The 21899-nt window shown below is 39.5% G+C and overlaps 1 protein-coding gene across 3 annotated transcripts; it reads left to right on the forward strand.

Moving 5' to 3' along the window:
• Positions 1-53: 53 nt before the first annotated feature.
• rapgef3 (Rap guanine nucleotide exchange factor (GEF) 3) lies at positions 54-21894 on the forward strand. 3 transcript variants are annotated; one of them, XM_038721947.1, is made up of 28 exons: positions 54-890; positions 3353-3441; positions 8154-8198; positions 11951-12057; positions 12135-12256; positions 12848-13025; positions 13245-13329; positions 13730-13790; positions 14445-14521; positions 14632-14778; positions 15002-15108; positions 16106-16194; positions 16313-16391; positions 16870-17020; positions 17159-17241; positions 17347-17377; positions 17539-17614; positions 17809-17946; positions 18140-18237; positions 18455-18580; positions 18987-19168; positions 19879-19969; positions 20083-20133; positions 20298-20385; positions 20485-20549; positions 20662-20716; positions 20873-20944; positions 21132-21894. In XM_038721947.1, the coding sequence occupies exons 2-28, from the start codon at positions 3388-3390 to the stop codon at positions 21248-21250; spliced, it is 2577 nt and encodes an 858-aa protein (XP_038577875.1). In that variant the 5' UTR covers positions 54-890; positions 3353-3387; the 3' UTR covers positions 21251-21894. The 3 variants fall into 3 exon arrangements, with proteins under 3 accessions (XP_038577875.1, XP_038577876.1, XP_038577874.1); XM_038721948.1 differs by lacking the exon at positions 54-890 and adding an exon at positions 2565-2711; XM_038721946.1 differs by lacking the exons at positions 54-890; positions 3353-3441 and adding an exon at positions 4317-4735.
• The last annotated feature ends 5 nt before the right edge of the window (positions 21895-21899 follow it).

Consider the following 21899-nt stretch of genomic DNA (forward strand, 5'->3'; position numbering starts at 1 on the left):
TCAACAATTTGCCCTAAAGTCATCTATCACTTGTACATATAATATCTTTGCAGAGAGGAAACCCCCTGCTCGCCAACATACCGCCCCTAGTGGAGCAACGAGGAACAGCCATTATAGAGCACTGATGTTGTGATAACGTGATGACTGGTTTTTAAGATGTAGGCCTACATTAGGTAAGATTATATGGTCACATTAAGGTCACTGACCGCTCTGTGTGTCAAAGGCATATGTTGTTTAATTTAGCTTGATACATTAAAATATATAAACAACTGTGCATAAGTTCATATGGTCATAAAAAGTGTTGTGTTAAAACAACCTGTCAGCTAGAAAGCAACACAGATTTAACAAATATTTAACAAGATGCACAAATTGTATTTACAAAGGAGATATTCATAGAAAACGAAAAATGAAAAGGAAGTTATTTTCTCTGCATGAAACATATTACTTATTCTGAGCCATGTTAACTGGTTTGACTATATATCAAATACACATGATATAGAAATGTGCTTCAAAGCTTTCCTGTGGTTGTTAGCTATGCTGCAGCAAAGGTTGAAAACCACACCATTTACTTTGTTGCTGTGAAGTGAAAGCAAATTAAATCAAACACTGTGCAGTTGCTTCTATTGTGATCCTGTCTTCACACACACAAACACACACATTGCTGTGTCTCACTGCTGTAACCTATTCGACCCATGCCCCTGGGCACTCTCTTCGTGACCAATCAGAGAGATACAGGAAGCTGTGTTCAGCAGCACTCCCCACAACAACTCACACAAACTGCTATGACTGAGAAATCATCCTCGAACATATGAAAGGAGCAAAGGCTGAAAAAGGAAAGCGAAGAACCAAAAGATCGTGAAAGCCAATTTTATAAGAGCTGCATGCCAGTGGTGAGTTACTGATCACTTGTCAAAATAATGTAACAAACTTTTTGGTTTATGATATTGTTGTATAATTATTTTATTTCTTCTGATGGAAAATGGACTTTATTCTTTATATGGTATGCCATTAAAATATAAGATATTCTGACCTATCACTGACCTACGACCTGATCATTATATGTCTGACAAGATTTTATGAGCTGTTTTTTCAAATTTATACTCCAAATGATATGTTGAAGTTATTTGTTGGTTGTTAGTGTAACTGAATTAATTTGGTAAGTACCACCATGTGGCTGCGCAGCATGAGGTAGAGGTGTTAGAACGATGCTGACAAACTGGAGGTTTTGTAAGGTTTAGAATTATCACCATCTGTGTTACATGCTTTCACTCATATCTGCTTCATTTCAAGCAAATCAGATATGTCTTTCCCTGTCACTGTTAACTGGCCAGGGGAGAGGAAGGAAAAGGTGTGTGTGTGTGTGTGTGTGTGTGTGTGTGTGTGTGTGCACCACCAGACAGGCACAACGATGTCAGTTGGCAAAGTAGACATTCCATGGGCGTAGATGTGTTGCAGGAAATCCCACTCCCATTCCCGGAGGATCTAAATAGAATCACACGCACACACAAAAATAAATATAGAAAGAGAAAGAGAGAGAAAGACACAAACACAACACACAAAAAACATAACTACAAATATTTATAATAATAATTAATATATGAGTGCATACAAATCCATCACTAAAATAGATTAAAATTTGTATCTTTTTTGACACTTATATAGAATCTTTTATTTAGTATATCTTATGAAAAAGGGACTCAGTCAATAAATTATCAATATATACAAGGTACAAGGTTGATTTATTTGTCACAATACAACAGGTTGTAGAGTGAATTTTGAGTTTATAACTCCCTTCTGCTATGTAGCAAACAAAATACAAATAAAAACTATAAAATTATAAACAGAAATAAACAATATTTGCAGTGCTGAGGATATCTAATCTAAATATTGTGTACATTTTTATTATTTATGTTTAAATCTGACACACATGGATTTCCTCTCCACTGCATATTGCAGGGTATCTGTGTTCTCAATAGAGGGCAGCATTTATTGTAAAAATGCCAGACTGGCATTTGCAGTGAAGCTATGCAATGCAAACTCTTGAAGTGACCTGGTCACTGAAAAGTCTAGATTTAATCTCACCTGTAAAATGGAGCTTTTTGATGGTCACAGCTGTACAATATGCTCTGAATCTAAAACTAAAAAGTGCAGCAATGCAGCAGTGTTAATGAACTTTCATTTCAATCCCAGGACCACAAAACAATTACCATCCTTGATTTTACTATTCAGAAAGCAATCCTTAGATTATTATCCGTGTTATCCTTATTCGTTGATTTCAGATACAGTAGATCTGGAAAGCATTTAGCTCCTTTGGTATGGCTGAAGCATTTTATATTTGGTACAAAAGTACCATAAATCCCTTAAAACAGTCACCTTTGTGCCGCTGTGTGCATCACTGAAACAATCAAGACAGTCACTTCATCAGATACTATCAAACAGTCTGTAGCAATGTGCTCTTTCTTATCAGCAAAATCATGTTTACATTCCCTCGGGAGGTCACAAGAAGCAAACTGGATTCCTTCATTGTGAACATCATCATGAGTCCCTGTGAGGCATTTGGAAGCGATAGAGAGTCACACAAGTTTAGCCAGAGCACAGAAAAGTTATCAGCCGCACTTAAAACAGTATTTTCTGTTTGGTTTGATCTCTTGCTTACTTTTGGGACAACTGTGACTGGAGGATCCTCATGACTCTACGGAGGTTTTAACTTGGTAAGATGTTCCTGGGGTTTTTTCTGAGAGATTGTAGCAGATATACATCAATTAGTTGCTTCAAAGCACAGGGAGTGCAGTGTGCCTATCTGTTGTGATTCAAAGCAAATTGGACTCTGTAGGCTTGGAGATCCATCATTCACTCACCACACCCACTTATAGATTAAGAAGCAGTAATGTCTAAAACAGAGGTAACATACAGGAGCAGGTGCTCAACTTTTAATAATATTGCACAGAAGAGGTAGTTCAAAAACATCTTTCCAGCTGGAGGAAAGACCAAACCAAAGCATGGGAAGCAGGACAGAGTGGATGTTCTTGTCTGTGTGTGTCTTGTGGAAAGCCATGGTAAAATGACTCAGGCATTGAGGTCAGTACAGGAAGGGCAGCCCTGCACTGGAACAATAGCTGGGATTTAAACAAATCTTACGTAACAGCCAGCCTGCAGGACACAGACCATGATCCAGTTATAACTGGAGGTGCACGGGAAGTCAAGTTAGATAGAGGGCCCCCTTGTCATTGTTTGGCAGTCCACAGATTTACATTTCTTTACTTGCTTTGACTAATTACTGAGAAATACACGTCACAATGCATTCCTGTGTTCATTTATTGCCTCTTAAAGTAACAACAAACCTGTTTCTCAGTTTTTCAGACAGATACTGTTCAAGCCATCCTCTCTATGGAGAAATCCATCTGTTCCCCACCAAGACGTTGTACACCAGACATGGGGGAAGTAAGTCATCTGCCTCTATACTTCAACACAAACAAACTCAATGAAATAACAGTGAACCACAGACATCATGTCTGAACCAGAGAAAGACGAGGCTATAGAGAGTTAGCAAGAGGCATTCACAGCTGAACATTACACCTGATGGTACAATATACAGCTTTATGAGTTTTATGAATCCATAAACCAGTGAGCAGTATTTCTAAGTTAATGCTTCTGAAAAGGACAAACACCTGTCATCCAACTGGGAACTAGAACTGAACAGCTACTGATGAGAGACATCAATTGCAGGTCTCCACCATCAACAGCTTTCTGCCCTTGAAAATGTTTATCTGCAAGTCCATGTGCCTACAGACCCGGTCGAGCCAGACAGCTGGACAACCTGATAAGTGTGTATGCAGAGGTCTGCAGATCATGTGGGCTGCCACCTCTGAGCTACTGTACTGAACAAACTAGACAATATAGTGCCTGCATGGAACATTATGCCTTCTTCAATAACCTTGACCCAATCTGGTGTATTTACAGTGTTAGGCAGACAACTCAAAAGTTTACAATCCTATGAGCCAGACGACTGTTTGTGTGGTTTCATTGAGATTTTCATCACAGAGAAGTACTTGAGGGTTAAGACCAGCTATGAATGTATGTTACAGGTTCAGTATTCTGTTGTCAGTATCAGTTCTGTATGAGCCTGAGGATACTGACACATTACTTTCTCTGCTCGGTGTTTTAAAGTAAAATCCCAAATATACAATGTGCACTTGTCCACATATACACGGAATACATCCAAGCTAAAAAAAAATCAAACGCCATTAATAGCCGAGGTAAGTACAGATTAAAGCTGGGGGAAGTCTCTGACTCTGTGTAGTTCCTTGCCAAAGCCAAAGAGCGCACACACGCAACTCAGCAGTGAGCCTGTGCTGCAAGGGATGGCTGAACATTACGCACTACGTCCTCACTGAGGCGGACACGTCTGGGGAGGTAACCTGTCTGGTTTTGGATCCAGGGACGACATATCTACAGGAGCCTGGCTGAATTTGTGGGACAGAATGCTGAGTCCTGAGCTGACACTGCCGCCGTGTTGTGTCGTGGCTGTACAGTAAACGAGAGCGTGACGGGTTAATCTGTTGTGCCGGGAATAATGTCTGGAAGTGCTGAGTCCGGGTGCAGATCTTCTGACTGGGAAAGTTGTTTGTCGGTTGTTTTGATCTGAGAAAAGATGCATCTGTTTCGCAGTCACAATTACCGAGTGTTCCCGGATCGCTACTCAGTGGAATCACCGACCATACGAGGCATCAGCTGGGTATGCTGCTTTAATGTTTAGCCTACTCCGGAGAAAAAACTGCAGAGTAGATCGTGGAACATGAACAGGAATTAGTATAGTGTAGGGTGTCACACAAATATGATAAGGAGATGAGATAAGAGTGAGGATAATACTCCAGTATAAAATAGCAGTAGCTAACACAGTGTAGAAGTATAAATGTTCTGCATTCAAATCTTACTTAAGTAAAACAAGTATTAGAGTAAAACAGAGTAAAATATACTAATATATACCAAAATAATTTCAGAATAATATATTGTATCACTGGATTATAATTAGTGATGCATTGATGTGTAATGCTGCAGTTGGTAAATAGGGAACTAATTTCAGTTTATTTATGTGCTGCCTGGTGGCTTAAATAATAATAATATAGCATAATGTATTATTTGATTTATAGTGCATTTAAATAATCTTAATGTGCAAAGTAACAATAACTAATGTTGTTAAATAAATGTAGTTGAGTATGACATTGGCTTCCAAAATGTAGTGGAGCAGAAAGTAGCACAAAATAGAAATACTCAAGTAAAGGAGATGTACCTCAAAATTGTATCTAAGTACAGTACTTAAATACTTAATTACTTTCCACCATTGATTTTGATCATCATTTTCTTCATCATCATGTACCCCATTACCACCGCAAGTAACAAGAAGATACCTTTTTTTGTTTGTAAATGTCTTGAATTAGTCTGAAATCCCTGCTGGAGAAGTTGGTAGCTTCTGAAAAGCTAGTATAATCATGCTTTGTTGTGCAAATTGGCATCTTGTGAATGTCTGACACACAGTGGTTTAATAGCCATAAAAGCCCCAGATTTTGTTAAAGTGACAACCAGCCTCCAGCATATGGTAGAATTGTATTTAAAACTGTTTGAAAAAAAGAAACTCAGCAAAAAGTCTGAGTTGCAGGAGAGGTGGAGAAAGCAAGAGGAACACTGTTTGTCAGAGAGCAGGTGAAGACAGTGGGGTTTATTTCACCCCCTCTCAACTCCACTTTGACACGGTTCGGGTCCCCAAAACCACACGTTACAGATATTTCAAGATCACCTCCTGTAAACCAAAGCAGATTTCTTTATTGTTTTAGCAGCTCGGGTGTGGGGACACAAGAAGGTAACAAAGCATTTTTTTTAAATCAAACTCAGATTATAAATACTGTATTGTTTATTGTTCACCTTCACCACAACACACACACACACACACACACACACACACACACACACACACACACACACACACACACACACACACTCAGTTTACAAAAGAGCTTGTAGAAGAATGGGAGGTTTTTCTTTCCAGGTCACAGGAAGACACAGAACAGTGGTGAGGCTCATAAGTTCTAAAATGACTTGCCTTTTAAGCATCAATAGGTCAAAGACAACTGTAAATTTCTACACACTGTATTTTGAACTTCCTGCGCTTACCGTTACAAGCTTATATCAATGTCACATTTTACATAACAGCAACTCATAAGGTACAGTACACAGTAAATAAGTAACAATTATGTTTTGGATCTTTTGGCATGTCAGTGTGACACCTGAGCTTAATAATCGCTCAACGTAACATGCTGCACATATTCTCAAATGTCACAGGAGTAGTTAAACCTGTTTTCACTGCACCAAGGGAGTTTGTGTTTATTCAGGCTATCTTACACATAATAAATTACACAAGAGCACTTCCAGAGAGGTGTCCTCGCCAGGCCAATAACAAGATTTACACAAAAGTGTAAAGTTTGAGTTGACAGAATGTTAAAGCACCCTAATCATGAAATTATTAAATGCATTGACTTGACATTATACACGTGATTATCTTTTCTTTGGGCGCATTGAATCTACTATTCTGGCACAAAAGTAGTGGGATCTGCCTCAATAATATGATTAATTTCATAACTGTTCATTTATGTTTGATATCATCAGTGAGCACAACTGAACACTGAGCACAGAGGCATTTGCTAATCCCTTCTCTGAGCACATGCAGGCGCATACCTTTAACACGGGCAAAAACCAAGCTCATGTTGCTGTCATCATTAGAAGATGCCAGGGCATCGACTCACTGTCCTTGTTGCACTTGCATACCAGTGCTGAGACATTGAGACAAAATAGAACAAACCGCAGAAGAAACGTTTTTAATTATGTCTACCTGACTACAGACCTGGAAGGACTCAGGGGGCACATGTGTCATTTTGGTTTGGTCATAGCTGATGAACTATGTCTATATATGTGGTTAAATTCAGTCAAAAAATAAGTATTTTATATGAGTGAGTTAAAAACAATTGGCATTGCACCATTCAAGCTATCATGTGACATGGCTGGCTGCACTGCAGACCAGACAAAGCATGTCACAAAGTCTGTCTGCAGACAGACTGGAGACACTTAAAAGATGTATGTCAGTGATGTTAGGTCGATAAGCTTCCTGATCAATACAGACAGTTACTGTGTGAGTCTGATTACTTTGCATATTTGAAATTTTTCTTCAAGCTGTTCATACAATGCACAAAGAAAAAAATGCGCATATTATAAACATGTGCCCATATCCCATTTACTAAATATTTTGTTCTTGCAACAAGAGCAACCCAATGCTGAGGCTAAATGAAATGTGGTGCCCATAAATCAGTTTTTCTTCATTTTGTGAGGGTTCAGACAAAGCACTACATACCAACAAGCTACCAGATCTGGAGAGAAATATTTGATCTTGAGAACGTCCTTGAAAAAGGCCTTCATACATCTCTGAATTAAATTCACTGAAAGCAGTTGCCTTTGGAATACAGGTCGACAACTGTAGCTACAAAGGGATCATAAAAACATCAAAACCAATCCAAAAAGAGGAAATACAGCATAGGCCGAAGTACAGACATGGGACTGTTAAATATTTGTACATTGCAACAGTTTTAGTTTAGGGCTGATCAGACTATGAAGGAAGGGAGTCTCTAGAAAAAATATTCAACTTAACATATGAATCTGTGGCAACTGCTGCATTGCATTTAATCTTTGAATGGTTAGGATTTTTAAAAGCCTTTTCATTTGATAAGATGGTCTGTAGTTAAAAGCAACCTTTTCACTTAACAAAACGCGTGGCAGCAGGCTATGTACTTTCCTTTGCTGATGTCTGTGCACTCTTTCCTCCCACCTCATTCCACACACTTTACACCCACCCACATCACACTGGAGACAATGGTAACACAGCGCAGGTTGAGATAATGTATTTGTGTTGACCTTCATCCCAATGAAAAGAAAGAAATTTTTCTTTCTACCGGGACTGTCCATCTTGGTTATTTATGTTTATTTGGTGCAACCACAACGAGATTATCATCAATGAGAACTCCAGCATGTCGTTTCAAAATTATCTGCTTTATTTCAGAAGCTTTAGCTATGCAGAGTGGTAGTAACATCTCTCTTTCATTTTCTCTTAGACCCCGCTGCCAGAGGCCCTGAATTCAAAGGACACTATGAAGCAGGTGTGTATGCCAGAGAGGGTGATCTATGCCTTTGTACTTCACCTCCCCACAGCCAAGAATAATCCAATGTTCTCACTAGTGTTTTTAAACTCATTCTGAACATAAGGAGAAACACTGGCCTCCTGAAGCATGTCTTCAGGAGGTTAGCCAAATATGCTTGAGCAAATATGGATTTTCTCCTCCACCATTATTGAAAACTGACATTTATAATAAATATGGTTGGATTTTCTTTGAGCTGTTGTCATAAGAGATAGTTATTATTTAGCATCTTATAGTAAGTCTGTTGATATCCTTTGTCATTTTCTTATTCAAGACCTCCATAGCAATTTCATAATCAGGTTTGTAAGCACATAGCAGGCTTCTCAAGCTGTATTTGTCACTCTGCTAATTAGCTGACCACAGATTTGACACTCTGGTTGGTATAGCTCTTGAATGCGAGTCTTTAAACTATCACCTGCCTGGATTTTTTCTCTCTCTTTTGGTGGCTTTAAGCTGTACTGACCTCTGCCATCATCCAGAGTTGCATTTCCTTGCATCCTTTCAAACTGCTGAACATGTTCTTTTGTTGTTATAATGTCCTGCATTACTACTCAAGCGAGTCTTAAAAAACACATTCCTAGTGGGGACGGCAGTCACAAGGAGTCTAAAGGGCACTTCAGGGCCCTCAGTTAATTGACCCTCCCTACCCTCCCGAGCCCTACCTCACCCAGCCCTACCTCACCCAGCCCAGGCCCCTCACACTGCTTCATCTCAGCTTCTTCAACAACATACCAATGACAGAACTTTTAAAACACTGATAACAAGGTGTAAACTGTTGATTCAGTGGACTCCCTCAGACAGAAGAATTAGATATTTTTTAACACCAAAAGTTATCAATGTCTGTGCATTTTCTTTTGTGCTGGAGAGAAAAGATAGAGATTATAGAGAAATTGTGTCTGCAGGAGGCAGGTGTTGCTAACCTCTTAGAGTTTTGTTTGGTTGCTTAGCAAAATGTTGGCTCCAGATTCTACAAGTCAGTAATGAGCATCATTCGTTCTGATAGCACTGTACAAGACACACATACTTTTCACTTTCTTGTGGCTGAGATGGTTCTATTATGCAGGCAAATGATTTTATTAATTGGATACATAGGTTGTGCACAATGTGTGTTCTTTAGGCAACTTTCCCATGCTCATCTAGTGTAGGTCAGAGTTATAAGTTCACTGATACAACTTGAAAGATCTAAAAACTGGTGCCAAATGACCAAATCAAAGGTCTGGAAAAACATTTTACCCATAGCCGTCATGTATTGCAGGATGGAAATGTTAGCTTCAGAATTGTGATCTTATTTTTTACACTCAAAAATGAGCAGAGAAATCAAGTATCTGCAGTCTACAGAGCTGCATTAAACTCCTCACACAGCATTGATAGCTTGTAGCTGCGTCTCCCACAACACAGCCCACCAAGGTCACAGAGAGTGTGAAACAGAGAAATGTCTTTCCTACAGAGAAGACACATAGTGGATAACTGTACTCATAATCATTCCACCCCACAAGACAAATGCATTAAACCTAACCACATGCTACACACTTCAAAAGCCAATAATGAAACCTTTCAGCTAGGACCAGATTGAAGTTAAAGAAATGCTACAATACACAGAATATATAGTATATATAGTGTGATTGTGTTGTAATAAAAACAATTACAACCTTCTTCCAGTCAAATGATGTTGTTCACTTCTATGTGATATTAAGCATATGCCCTGCTGAAGAGTGTTTGAGTAACCTTTACAGGCTGTAGAGCAGCTGTTCTGTAGCTAGCCCTGCAAAAAAGTGGGTGTAGTAATTTAGAACCATAGGTAAAGATCATGTAAGTTTAAGAGTTTAAGTGTAAATCAATATGAAGTTTATTATTCTACTTTACATTAGCAGTCTTAAGGCAGTTTTTAAATATAATGACCTCAACAGCACAATGGACCTCGGTCATAAAATGGGTTATGACTGTCTGTCCAAACCTCACAGATGGCCCATACATCAGTATTGATCGCCGCACACTGGCTGCCTGAATGTGAATTGTACTTGGGAAAGGTTTTTGCTCTGTTATTTGAGACCCTAATTTGGAACAATTACCTATGAGTTATAGTTTGTAGATAACATGTTTAGGTGCCCTACATATAGACAATAACTAACAGAGAGGTCCATCACAGACAGTCAGCACTGGAATGAATTACATAAAAATGTTTTTGTTTTCTGCATGTTTATATGAAAGCAGCGAGGGCTAGGACCCCTTCATCAAATATGGCTTTTGGTATTGTTTTTATAAGGACTGGGTTAGGTAATGGAAAATTGCCCAATCAAGAAAATAAGTTTTGGAGCTGACATGCCTGAGAATGCAACTGTGAGAGTCCCATGGGAAAATGGGCCCCTGGGAATACTGGTGACCTCTAGACGACATAACTCCAGTGAGTGGGACACAGCAGACGCCTTGGGGCACATTTACTTTGTTGATGTCAAGTCTGGGAACAGGCTGATGTGGGCATGATAGGTTGAAGTGTGTACTGCACAGTGTTACCCACAGTAGTCCGTTATAGTTGTACATTATAATTAGCAGTCCTGTGTGAACGTGGATCTAACAAGCATGTGCCATGGCCCCCAGTCCAGGTGAAAGAGCAAAGGGGATGTTGGCGTCATCGAGGCATGGGGTCAGTAGATCGGTCAAAGGTCACCAGGCGTTTTTGAGCAGCAGAAGACTTGAGGAGGCAAAGGGTGCTGGTAGTTTCTGAAACTGGCCTCCTTACATCATCACTCCACTTAAGGAGAAAATTGATATAGGAAATGGCTGTTAGGTTCTGTGGGCTTCAAGACCACCATCTTGGGCAAATACGGTGCCTTGATTAAAATCCAAAGAACAAACAGGCAACCTTGTGTGTCACTTGTGGAATCACAAGACTGAGTGAGAGGGGAAGTCTAACAGGGAGGAGCTAAATGAAAAACTATACTTTTTTCACTCATTAAGACAATCAATATTGTTGGGTGGTGGTTTGATCCGATTTGTTTTTGAAAAACAAGCAAAGCGTGAAACGGCCTGAAATAGGACAGCCGCATTACAGCCACAAACAAAGCACATTGGTGTTACATAAGCCTTGCTTCTGCATCAGTGGCTGACAGGTTTTGCACCCCTGTCTGCAGTCGTTTTGGATTTTACACCTGAGCCGAGTGAGTTGTGTGTATGTGTGTCTGCGGGTGGGACTGAGGGGGAAAAGAATCGAGGGAGGTTAAAAGGAAATACATTGAGGGTGGTCGGAAAGTGAAAGTTTGTTGTCGTTGCCACAGAGTGAGTTGTAGAGACTGGGAACTGAGTGAGGTGTGGGAGAGTTTGAAATAGCAATTTTTTAACACATTCTCACCTCCACACCACATTACGCTCTAACGCCCACAGAAATCTCCACACACGCTATTGACGTATGTGCCATCACACAAAATCTCCATGCTGAGGTGAAATGCAAAGAAACTTGTCTCCTTGTCTTTCATACACACACACACACTCTCTCTTTTGCTAACTTAGCTGATGCCAACACACAAATTGGCTGTTTCAGTTAACAAGACCACCTGTGTTACATATCCTCCTCCTTTGTTTACATAGCTCTCTGTCACTCTTTCTCACACTGTCTCATCATAAAATCGTACATCGTAAAAGGAACTCACACAACTCACATTAATGTCTATGAAAGAATGAATAGTTTATCTGCTTAATCTTCTTTCATGTTTATGAAGTTTCTTTCAGATCGTGTTGTAAAGGCAGCAAGATCAGTGTATAGTGTTATAATCGAGAGGAACCCAGGTCTGATCCGAGATAGAAAGTATCACCTCAAAACATACAGGTACCCACACTGGAGATTTAAAATGTGACAATCTCTGCAAATTACATGCAAATTCACATGTTAAATTTCTCTCACAGACAATGCTGCTCTGGTAAGGAACTTGTTGATTGGCTGATGAAACAAAATGAATGCCTGCAATCAAGAAGCCAGGCAGTTGGGATGTGGCAGGTCTTGGTGGATGAAGGAATCCTTCTTCATGGTAAGAGCTAAAGAGCTGAATTTCGCAGAAAAATTAAGGACACATTAACATAATATTTGTCAGCGAGCTCACGCCTCGGCACGGACGAAGTATGTGGAATAATTCCACAGAAACTCCTGTCATGTTCTTGTATTTCTTAATATATTCTGATAATAATGTCTCTGCACTCAAGAATTTTCCAGAAGTGCTTGAGTAGCTCAATATCTGGTGACTGAGCCTGCCGGGGCATATGTTTTACAATGTGTGCTCACTCCATCAAGTGTTCACTTACCGCTTATGCTGTCTGGATGGGGCACTGTCTTCCCGGAAGAGACCACTCCAATCAGGATATAAATGCTTAATCATCAAATGAAGGGGCTCACTCAGAATAGATTTGCACTTATTTCCATCCGAGTTTTGTAAAGCTCTAATGACATGACATGAGAACTAAATTCTCCTTAAGGTCAGCGTTTACTCATTTATTTCCTTTTTGTTTCCTTTTTTTAAATAATGCACATTATTATGTAATCTCCATATCTCTAAAGGTCTGCACTCTTAGTTAAATTTGGGTCTCATTAATGCCCCACCCCCTTGTGTTCTGTCTCAATCAAGTAAAACATGAGTTGAACTTCCATGACAAGGACACCCAGTTCTATCGCTTCCAGGACTCTGAGTGTGGCCTGAACCACGTAACAAATGAGAAGGACTCAGAGGAAGAGCTGCAGGAGGGTCTGTCGCTCCTGTCTCAACTGGGTCCCGATGCTCTGCTCACTATGATTCTACGCAAATGGTCAGTAGGTTGAGCTTTTATATAACTATTATGCATGACAACCTGTATATGTAGTAATACCTAAATAGTAAAGTTATTTTCATATTTATCATATATGACAGTCCTGTGTCGTTCATACATCCGTTCAAAGGAATCAGTGCAGTTGGATGTTGTCATTAAGTATTTTTCAAAAAAGTCCAGCGTTGTTTGATTACACCTGTTTTCTCAACTTCCCTGTAGCCCCAGTCAGAGGAGTGCTGAGGACCTGGAAGTCATTTATGAGGAGCTGCTCCATGTCAAGGCTGCAGCTCATCTCTCCACTTCTGTAAGTCACTATCACTACCTGCTCTTGACATCAATGTCCTTAAGATTAAAGCCACCATAGGTTGATTTTTTTTTAAGTGATTGTAGCATAAATTATTTTAAAGGCAGATGTTTTTATGTGTAAAAAAGTGAGACAGTCAAGCAATTACACTGCAGTTCAGAAGCTTTACTTTGATCGTGATAGTACACCTTAAATTTAATTTGATATAACAGCTCCATTTGGATCTCTTTTCAAGGCTAGTATTATTCTTACATGAACACAATCAAACATAAAACTCTTGACCTTGAATGCTAAAAACAGGAACATTTGCCCAGTTTCCTCCTTACTATAAAAATAAAACAATGAAAACAGGAATTATCAATGCATCCCAGTCTCATTTCTTTCCTTGTTGTGCCTGTAGGTGCGTAAGGAGCTGGCAGCAGTACTGGTCTTTGAATCACATGCCAAGGCCGGAACAGTCTGTGAGTGTGACAGCTTTTCTGACGTTTGAGCTTGGGTGGTAGAGAGCCTTGCTACATACACAGAGAGGCACGACAGTTTCATTGTGTAGTTGAACCACAAGAAAGTACACTGATCTTCTGAGGTACACAAATTCTTGACATCTTGACGTGGGGCGGCTGTGGCTCAGGAGGTTAATCGGAAGGTCGGCTGTTCCACCAGTGTATGAATGTGTGTGAATGTTAGTTTCTGTTTGAGCACTTGGGCTCATTGTATGAATGTGTGTGAATGGTGAATGTGAGGTAGTGTAAAAGCACTTTGAGTGGTCGAAAAGACTAGAAAGGCGCTATACAAATACGGAGCATTTATATTTACATCCTCTTCTGCACAACAAGCATTTCAGATATATTATCTCTACCAAACCATGTATTACATCAGTAATATTCTCATATTCCTCATTGATTTATTACTTAAGTGGCAGCAATCAGGTCATCATTTGTCTTTTTTCTTTTGCTCTTTTCATCTCTCCCTTTGCCCATCTGGTCTTGAATATGAACATCGTACATAAAGCCCATTGTATGAAGGTGTGCTGTACTTGTGATCTTCATGTAATTCTGATGGTTACATAGACATGTGTATATGACCGATGTTGGAGCTGACTTTTTTTTGTGATGTAGTGTTCAGTCAAGGGGACAAAGGCACATCTTGGTATATCATCTGGAAAGGCTCTGTAAATGTGATCACGCATGGGAAGGTAATTCCATTTACTGGTTGCAAAAATAATAATTTTCATCATGAAATGCCTTGTTTCCCAGGAATTGGATGCTGCTATAATGTAATGCTGAAAGTACTGTGTGCATTCAGGGCCTGGTAACAACACTACACGAGGGTGAGGACTTTGGGCAGCTAGCTTTGCTGAATGATGCACCTCGTGCTGCCACCATCATCTTGAGAGAAGATAACTGCCATTTCCTTCGTGTTGATAAACAGGACTTTATACGCATTCTCAAGGTCTGTCTAAGTATCTAATTACTATATGTGCAGCACTGTGGCTTTTTTGTTCAACAATGTCAACAATGTAGTAAAGTGCTGTCACACATTTAAAGCCATATGTGATTGTAAAAAAGCTGCAGGTGCTGAGGTGCTCTTAAAGCTCTATCCATTATTCAGATCCACAGATACACTAAATATGTATTTGTCTGGGTCATCCATGTCTGTATTTCTTGTCCTTTAGGATGTTGAAGCTAACACAGTGCGACTTGAAGAGCATGGGAAAACTGTGCTGGTGTTGGAGAAGAGCACCGACTGGGCCGAGCAGGGAGGAGCAGGAAGCAACAGCAAGTGAGAAACTCTGAAGCACACACCTCTGTGACAATACAACAGTGACTTCACAAGTAGGTCATTAAAACACTTCACCTAGGTGTGGGCAGAAACTGTATCACGCCAAAACAGTATACAAATCTTTTTGTGAAACATGATTAATATCTTATTAATGGACTTTTATCTGACAGCCTGTAGAGAACTGGACTTCAACCCTGCCTATGACTTGTTATCAGTCTTGAAGGGTTTTTAACAAACATAAAAGTGAAGTTACATGATGTTGACCAACCAAGATATATTATGTAAAGAGCCAACAATATTACATTTTTGAACCTGATGCCATTAGGCAATGAGTCCTCAAATGTTGTTATAGAAGTTATGACGTAGCTCCAGTAAGTGCTGGAAGGCATTTTATAGTTTAACAATAAACGTGTTATCTGTAATTAACCCAACATCGCTGTCCACATATGGTATGCTACAGTCAACTCGCCAAGTGCTGTAAACACCAGTCTGCAAGACAAACTATGTAATGATTACGTCAAAAGCTTTGTTCTGGTTCTTCTTTTTTTGAGGGAGCTATCAGTTAATGTACATGCAAACCGATAATAAAGTATAAAGATTGTTCTCATAATTAAACTTTTCAGTTATTGTTGTATTTAACAGATACAGTGCCCTACATCTGTAGTTTGTGCTTAAAGCTAATTAGCAAGTATTGCTAACACACTGAACTAAGACATGTTAGCAATCAGCTCAAAGCACCTCTGTGCCTAATTGCAGTCTTAGAGCCACTAGCTTGGCTGTATACTCAGTGTTGTTCCCTGGGCAGATGTTGCACAGTCACCCTTAAAAGGAATGCAAATCAGTACTATACAAGCATGCAGAACAATTATAATAAAAGTAATATTATACTGCATTATCAGGCACTAAGTAAAACACACACAATGAAGCACAATGCATGCATGTAGAGTAATAAAAAATTAAATGTTAATGTTTGTCTCTTCTGTTGTGCTCTGTGCAGGTACACTGTTATGTCAGGAACACCTGAGAAAATCCTGGAACACCTACTGGAAACAATAAAGTTGGATTCTAACGGAAATGACGCCATAGGTGGAGCCTGCAGGCATCTTCTTACCTTTTCCCTTGGGTTGTTGAGTGATTCAAGATGATCAGATTTAGTTAGCTAGTCAGTTAACTCTGTGTTGTTGTGATGTTTGTCTCCCTGCAGATCCATGTGTGAGCGACTTTCTGCTCACCCATAAAGTCTTCATGCCCTCCAGCCAGCTGTGTACCGCACTACAGCACCAATATCCTGTTGTGGTCAATAATAATACACAGTGATGGTGATGCTGATGATAAGGATGTGTATTATTATTTATTAAGTAATGTGTACTACCACTGCCTCTGCTGCTTATGTTTATTATCAAGGTTCAAGAATCAAAGAAATATATTTACCATTAAACAACACAAGGCTGTACAATGAAATAAAAGTTTGTAGTCCCTTCATGTTACACATTGAACATAACAGATAATTCCATTCCTATTAAAATAGGGTAACATATAAAATAAATAAAACAATAGACAGTTTGTATTTGTATACATATATACATACACATATATACCCAGGAAATAATTCTGCAGTGCATTTTTATGATGATGATGCAGTCTAAACAAACATTTAATTGCCATAACTAGTGCATTCTGCTGAAACACAATGTCTCATAATTGTTTCAGTGTCTTTGTTTGTAAAGCTGTTTATATTATACCCCTTAACCGTCATTGCACCTACCAGGCAGAGCTCTCTGAGGGTTCAGATCAGGAGAAGGCTGCTTACATTATCAACACCAAGCAGAAGGTAGTAAAGCTGATTGGCCAGTGGGTGGCGCTGTTTGGCCTACTGCTGAAAGAAGATCCTATTGCTTCGGACTTTCTGGAGGTGGGAAAGCAGGCTCTCTTTAATTACATGCTTATGTCACAATGTCCCTCAGTTGGAATTTTTCCGAACCATTTTAAGAATATCGATTTTGTTTATGAGGGGGGTCAGTAATTATGTCCCTGCTTTTTCAATTTCCAGACAATGAAGAAGGAGGTGGCCAGTGATTTTCGTCTGTCCAGCATGCTGAAAGAACAATTTAGGGAAAGGAGGCGAACAAAAGTGTAAATTTTTATTTTATTTTATCTTATAACATCTGCAATTTTTGCAACATTTCTAAAGTCATAAATATTGCATCATGCTAACGCTGTTTTTCTCTACCTTAACAGATTGGAGAATGGATTTCAGTCACTGAGCAGGGTAAGCATCTTCACACATATTAAGTGTTTGCAGTTGGCAGCTGCGCGCATAATATTAATATCAGAGATGCATTTAATGAGAAAACCGTTTGAATGTCAGGTTACTGTAATTTGCCAGTTTAATGTCACTGACATGTTGTGTCACTCTGATGCTATCTACAGAACCAACTATTTGACTGGTTTTCAAACTGTGAGGAGGCAGTGGGGAGGTTACAACCAATCAGAGCACAAGATAAAGGTAAGTAAGTGAAACTTAACTTGTTTTGATCTATATCACTACACTACATTGCAACATGGAACTGGATGAGCTCATCTGTCTGGGCGTTATTTATGAGTAAGACATCTCACCACACCTCATTACTCATGTCATCAATCAACATATCTTGGCATGTTGGCTTCTCATCTCATCTCTCCTGTCCCATCTCGGTGCAGTGCTTTATGAGATCTACAGGCCAGACAACAAACCTCTCACTCTGATGCTCCCAGTGAACACATCTGTACAGGATGTGATGTCGGCAATAGTCAAACCTGGAGGAGATCACATCTTGGTCAAAATTAACTCCACAGGAGGTGGGACTTTTTTTTTAAATGTGTATTTTTCTCTTATATATCCTGTTCCTGTAAAATAAATTGGATAAAGCCTTCAGAGTCGCATTTTAATGTGGTTTCCAATCAAGTTGGAGTCATGTTCATTGGTTTTGCTATCGTTCTTTGTCAGTTCATTATGCTGAAAATGTGTTTTTGATCAATTAAATGCACACAGAGAGAGCTCAGATAAAGCTGGATGCTACTGCAGTTTACACAGCACTGGGACTCAACGAGAGACTGTTCATCTGCACAAGCAGCGAAGTGGAACAACTGGTGAGAAATAGGTGCCCTCCATACCAACATTTTGCTAAATTAAAGAAAAAACATCTTTTCATTATGTTCATTATTTATCATGGTGCATGCAGTTGAGTTTGACATGGTGGTGTGGTTCAAAGCAATTTACCTGCACGGAAAGCCATCAAAGCTCCCCGCTCAAACACACTCACACACACACACACAATTTTCTATCTGTTAATTTTATTTCTCCTAGATTCCCCTGAAGGAGCAGCAGGGTCCAGAGCGAGGAACAACTGACATCCTTGAACAGATGGGCTCTAAAGACATTGCCAGTGAACTTGCCAATTATGACTGGGAAATGTTCACTGCCATGCATGAGGTAACTCTTCAGATCCAACAGATTTTACATGTCCACAGCATATAAAGTAACTGATACAGAACAAAGAAAATTGCTTATTTACACTTCAAATGCCTCATCGGGGTGAAGCTCCAGTATTCTGTTGTGTGAGTAAATCCACTGCTGGAACTTGCATTCAGATATTTCCTCATTTCAACAAAGGACTAGGAATCTCTTTGGGTCACTCCTTGGCTCTTTTCATCTGACAGTAGCAGTTTTCTTATCAGATCAGCTGGTCCTCCAGTACAACACTTCCTGCATGCTTCACATGTTTCTGAAGAAAGTCACAATGATTAGGTCACCTGTAAAAATTGGTATGCAGATTCCTTTTTTCACAGTGTGAGTAATTAATGCCAGTGCTTGTGACTTATTGTTCCTGTCTCTCCAGGTGGAGCTTGTGTACTATGTATTCGGCCGTCATAAATTCCCAGGTGCCATGACAGCTAACCTAGAGCGGTTTGTACGGCGCTTCAATGAGGTGCAGTACTGGGTGGTGACTGAACTGTGCCTCTGTGAAGACCTGGTGAAACGAGCCATTCTGCTCAAGAAGTTCATAAAGATTGCTGCAGTGTAAGAGTCAGTTACATAAAACTATAGCCATGTTTTGATGGCAGTGTAGGGCAGTCTCTCCACCACGTTGGTTCACACCGAACTAGCTCTACATCTATTGGTTGGATTGCCATGACATTTTGTACAAACCAGAGGATGAAGCCTACTGACCTCAGTGATCCCTTGACTTTTCATCTAGTGCCATCAGCAGGTCAAAGTCTTCACTTAAAAATATTAATATCTCCAGTGGATTTGTACAAAATTTTGTACAGACATTCATAGTTCCCAGAGGACAACCATTAATGACTTTAGTGACCCTGTAACTTTTTCTCTAGTACCACCATCTGGTCAAAGCTGTAATTCGTCCAACACTTCTGCTTAGCTTCTAGCTTCTGACCAAATACCTTGAAAATGAGTTACCACACATTCCCATCAGCCTCAGTGTATTTTGTGTTAAGCTCTAATTAGTAAATGTAAGCATGCTAACACTCCAAACGTTATACCTGCTTAATCAGCATGTTAGCATTGTTACTGTGACCATGTTAGCATGCTGAGGTTAGCATTTAGCTCAAAGCACCACTGATTAAAGTTTAGCCTCACAGAGCCACTAGCGTGGCTGTTGACTCATAGTCTTGTGTACGTGTAATATTTTTAAAAACCTGCAAAAATCAAAAAACACTTCAAGAACAGAATTTTGTCAGTCTGAAACCTATGTATCCTCTCTGTTACAGATTAAAGGAGCAGAAGAATCTCAATTCATTCTTCGCTGTGATGTTCGGTTTGAGCAACAGTGCAGTACACAGGCTTTACAAGACCTGGGAGGTGAGAAACCCCTAAATGCAACATTCAGGATGATAATAAATGTTGCGTAATTTACTAAACAATAACTTTGGTAATGACTCATGCAATAATTTGCTTGGTATTGTCTATTGCAGAGAATCCCCAGCAAGACAAAAAGAATTTACTGTGCTTATGAGAGGTTGATGGTAAGTTTCACTTTGTGCTCTCGTTCAATACCTTTCATAAATGTCCCGAAACTCTCAATGTACTGTTATGTCTATAGTTTACCTACTTAACATTCATAGGCAGCTTATTATCTCCTGTTAATTTTAACATAAAGTGTTCTCTGTATATTTTCTGCTCCTGTTAGGATCCCTCACGCAACCACAGGGCCTACAGACTGGCTGTGGCCAAACTCAGTCCTCCCTACATCCCCTTCATGCCTCTGCTGCTCAAAGGTAACAGATACTAGCATTATCTTTATGGGATTAGATGTGAATGTCATGTAAATTTTATCACTGATCACCGACATGTTCTCTTTTCCTCTATATGGCTAGACATGACATTCATCAATGAGGGAAATCCAAACTATGTAGACAAATTGGTCAATTTTGAGAAAATGGTAAGACAGAAAATGTTTTTGTAACGTAGCTTGGCTCGATTATTCCCCTCACAAATATCATCCTCTGTCTGAGACTGACTTAAAATGTTTCCTTTCCCTCCGATTCTCATAGCGCATGATAGCCAAGACAGTGAAAATTGTACGAGGATGCAGAAGCCAACCTTATGGTGAGTGATCCAGTTGAGCTTGTCATACAACTAGTAGACTCTGTAGACAACTATATGCATTCGGGAATGGGCAATAGATAATGTTGGGTTATGGCTATGAATAGGTTAGATAGATAGGATGTATCAGATATGTTAACTTCTATTTCTCTTCTGCAGTGCCGTCATCTCCTCAGAGGGGCCTGGCAGATCGGATGTTTCTGGAAGGGCCTGCTACTCGCATATCTACATGTAAGCTACATGTAATCTACCATATCGTTCACTTGTACTCAGTTGTAATTCCTGTAAGCTAAAGGGTTTCTTTTCACATTAGTCCTTTTCAAATTCACATTTTGGCTTAAAATAACAGGGAAGCTTTACCAGTGTAAACACTCATATTCATTTACTGAGTCAAAAATGATTTCTTCTGCTCATCCAGACTCAGACAATGCCCTTCCTCTGCGAAGTCCCAGCAACATCCGACACTACATTCAAAACCTGAAGGTGATTGACAACCAGCGCAAACTTACACAGCTATCAAGAACAATAGAATGCTAGGACATCAACTTGCAAATGTACAAAGACTGTAAAGTTGTAGCACAAATCTGAACCAGAGAACATATTGTACCTGGATGAACAAAACTTCCACACTCGTCTAAACAAGATGGATCTCTGGAGGTGTTGAGTCCTGTGGATATTCACTCGAATTCAAGGAGCTTGGACATTCATGGAAAAACTTTCTGCACAGCATCATGAGTGAAAATGTGCTGAACCTCTAATGCTGAACCAGAGAATCCAGTTCTGTGTCCCTGGGAATTATGGGACACTTTTTATACAAAAAGCCTTATAGCACACCAGTGTATACATCTTGGTGTATTTGCCATAGTGGAAACTGATGCCCTCACAATGACAATGTTACAACATGTACAGTTAAGCAAATTTTGCCTCTCTTTGGTGTCAAAATTAATTTATGTGACATATAATAAACTGCTTGTGGAATAATGACTCTCATGATCACACAAGAGTCATAGGAACACATACCACAGATAATGTTTGCCATATTTTATCACTTGGGGTCAGTTTTTTGTGCACTAATATTTTCACATCAAAACTAATATATTGTATCAGATCCTTTTCTGGCAGTAAGGCCACTTTCATACAATGTTGTTTTTCTAAATAAATTATTTTCTCAGTTGTGTGTATTCAA

Source organism: Micropterus salmoides, unplaced genomic scaffold (genome assembly GCF_014851395.1).
Source record: "Micropterus salmoides isolate LMB-PRFRI ecotype aquatic unplaced genomic scaffold, ASM1485139v1 Ms_hic_scaffold_16, whole genome shotgun sequence".
In the NCBI taxonomy this organism is placed as follows: Eukaryota; Metazoa; Chordata; class Actinopteri; order Centrarchiformes; family Centrarchidae; genus Micropterus; species Micropterus salmoides.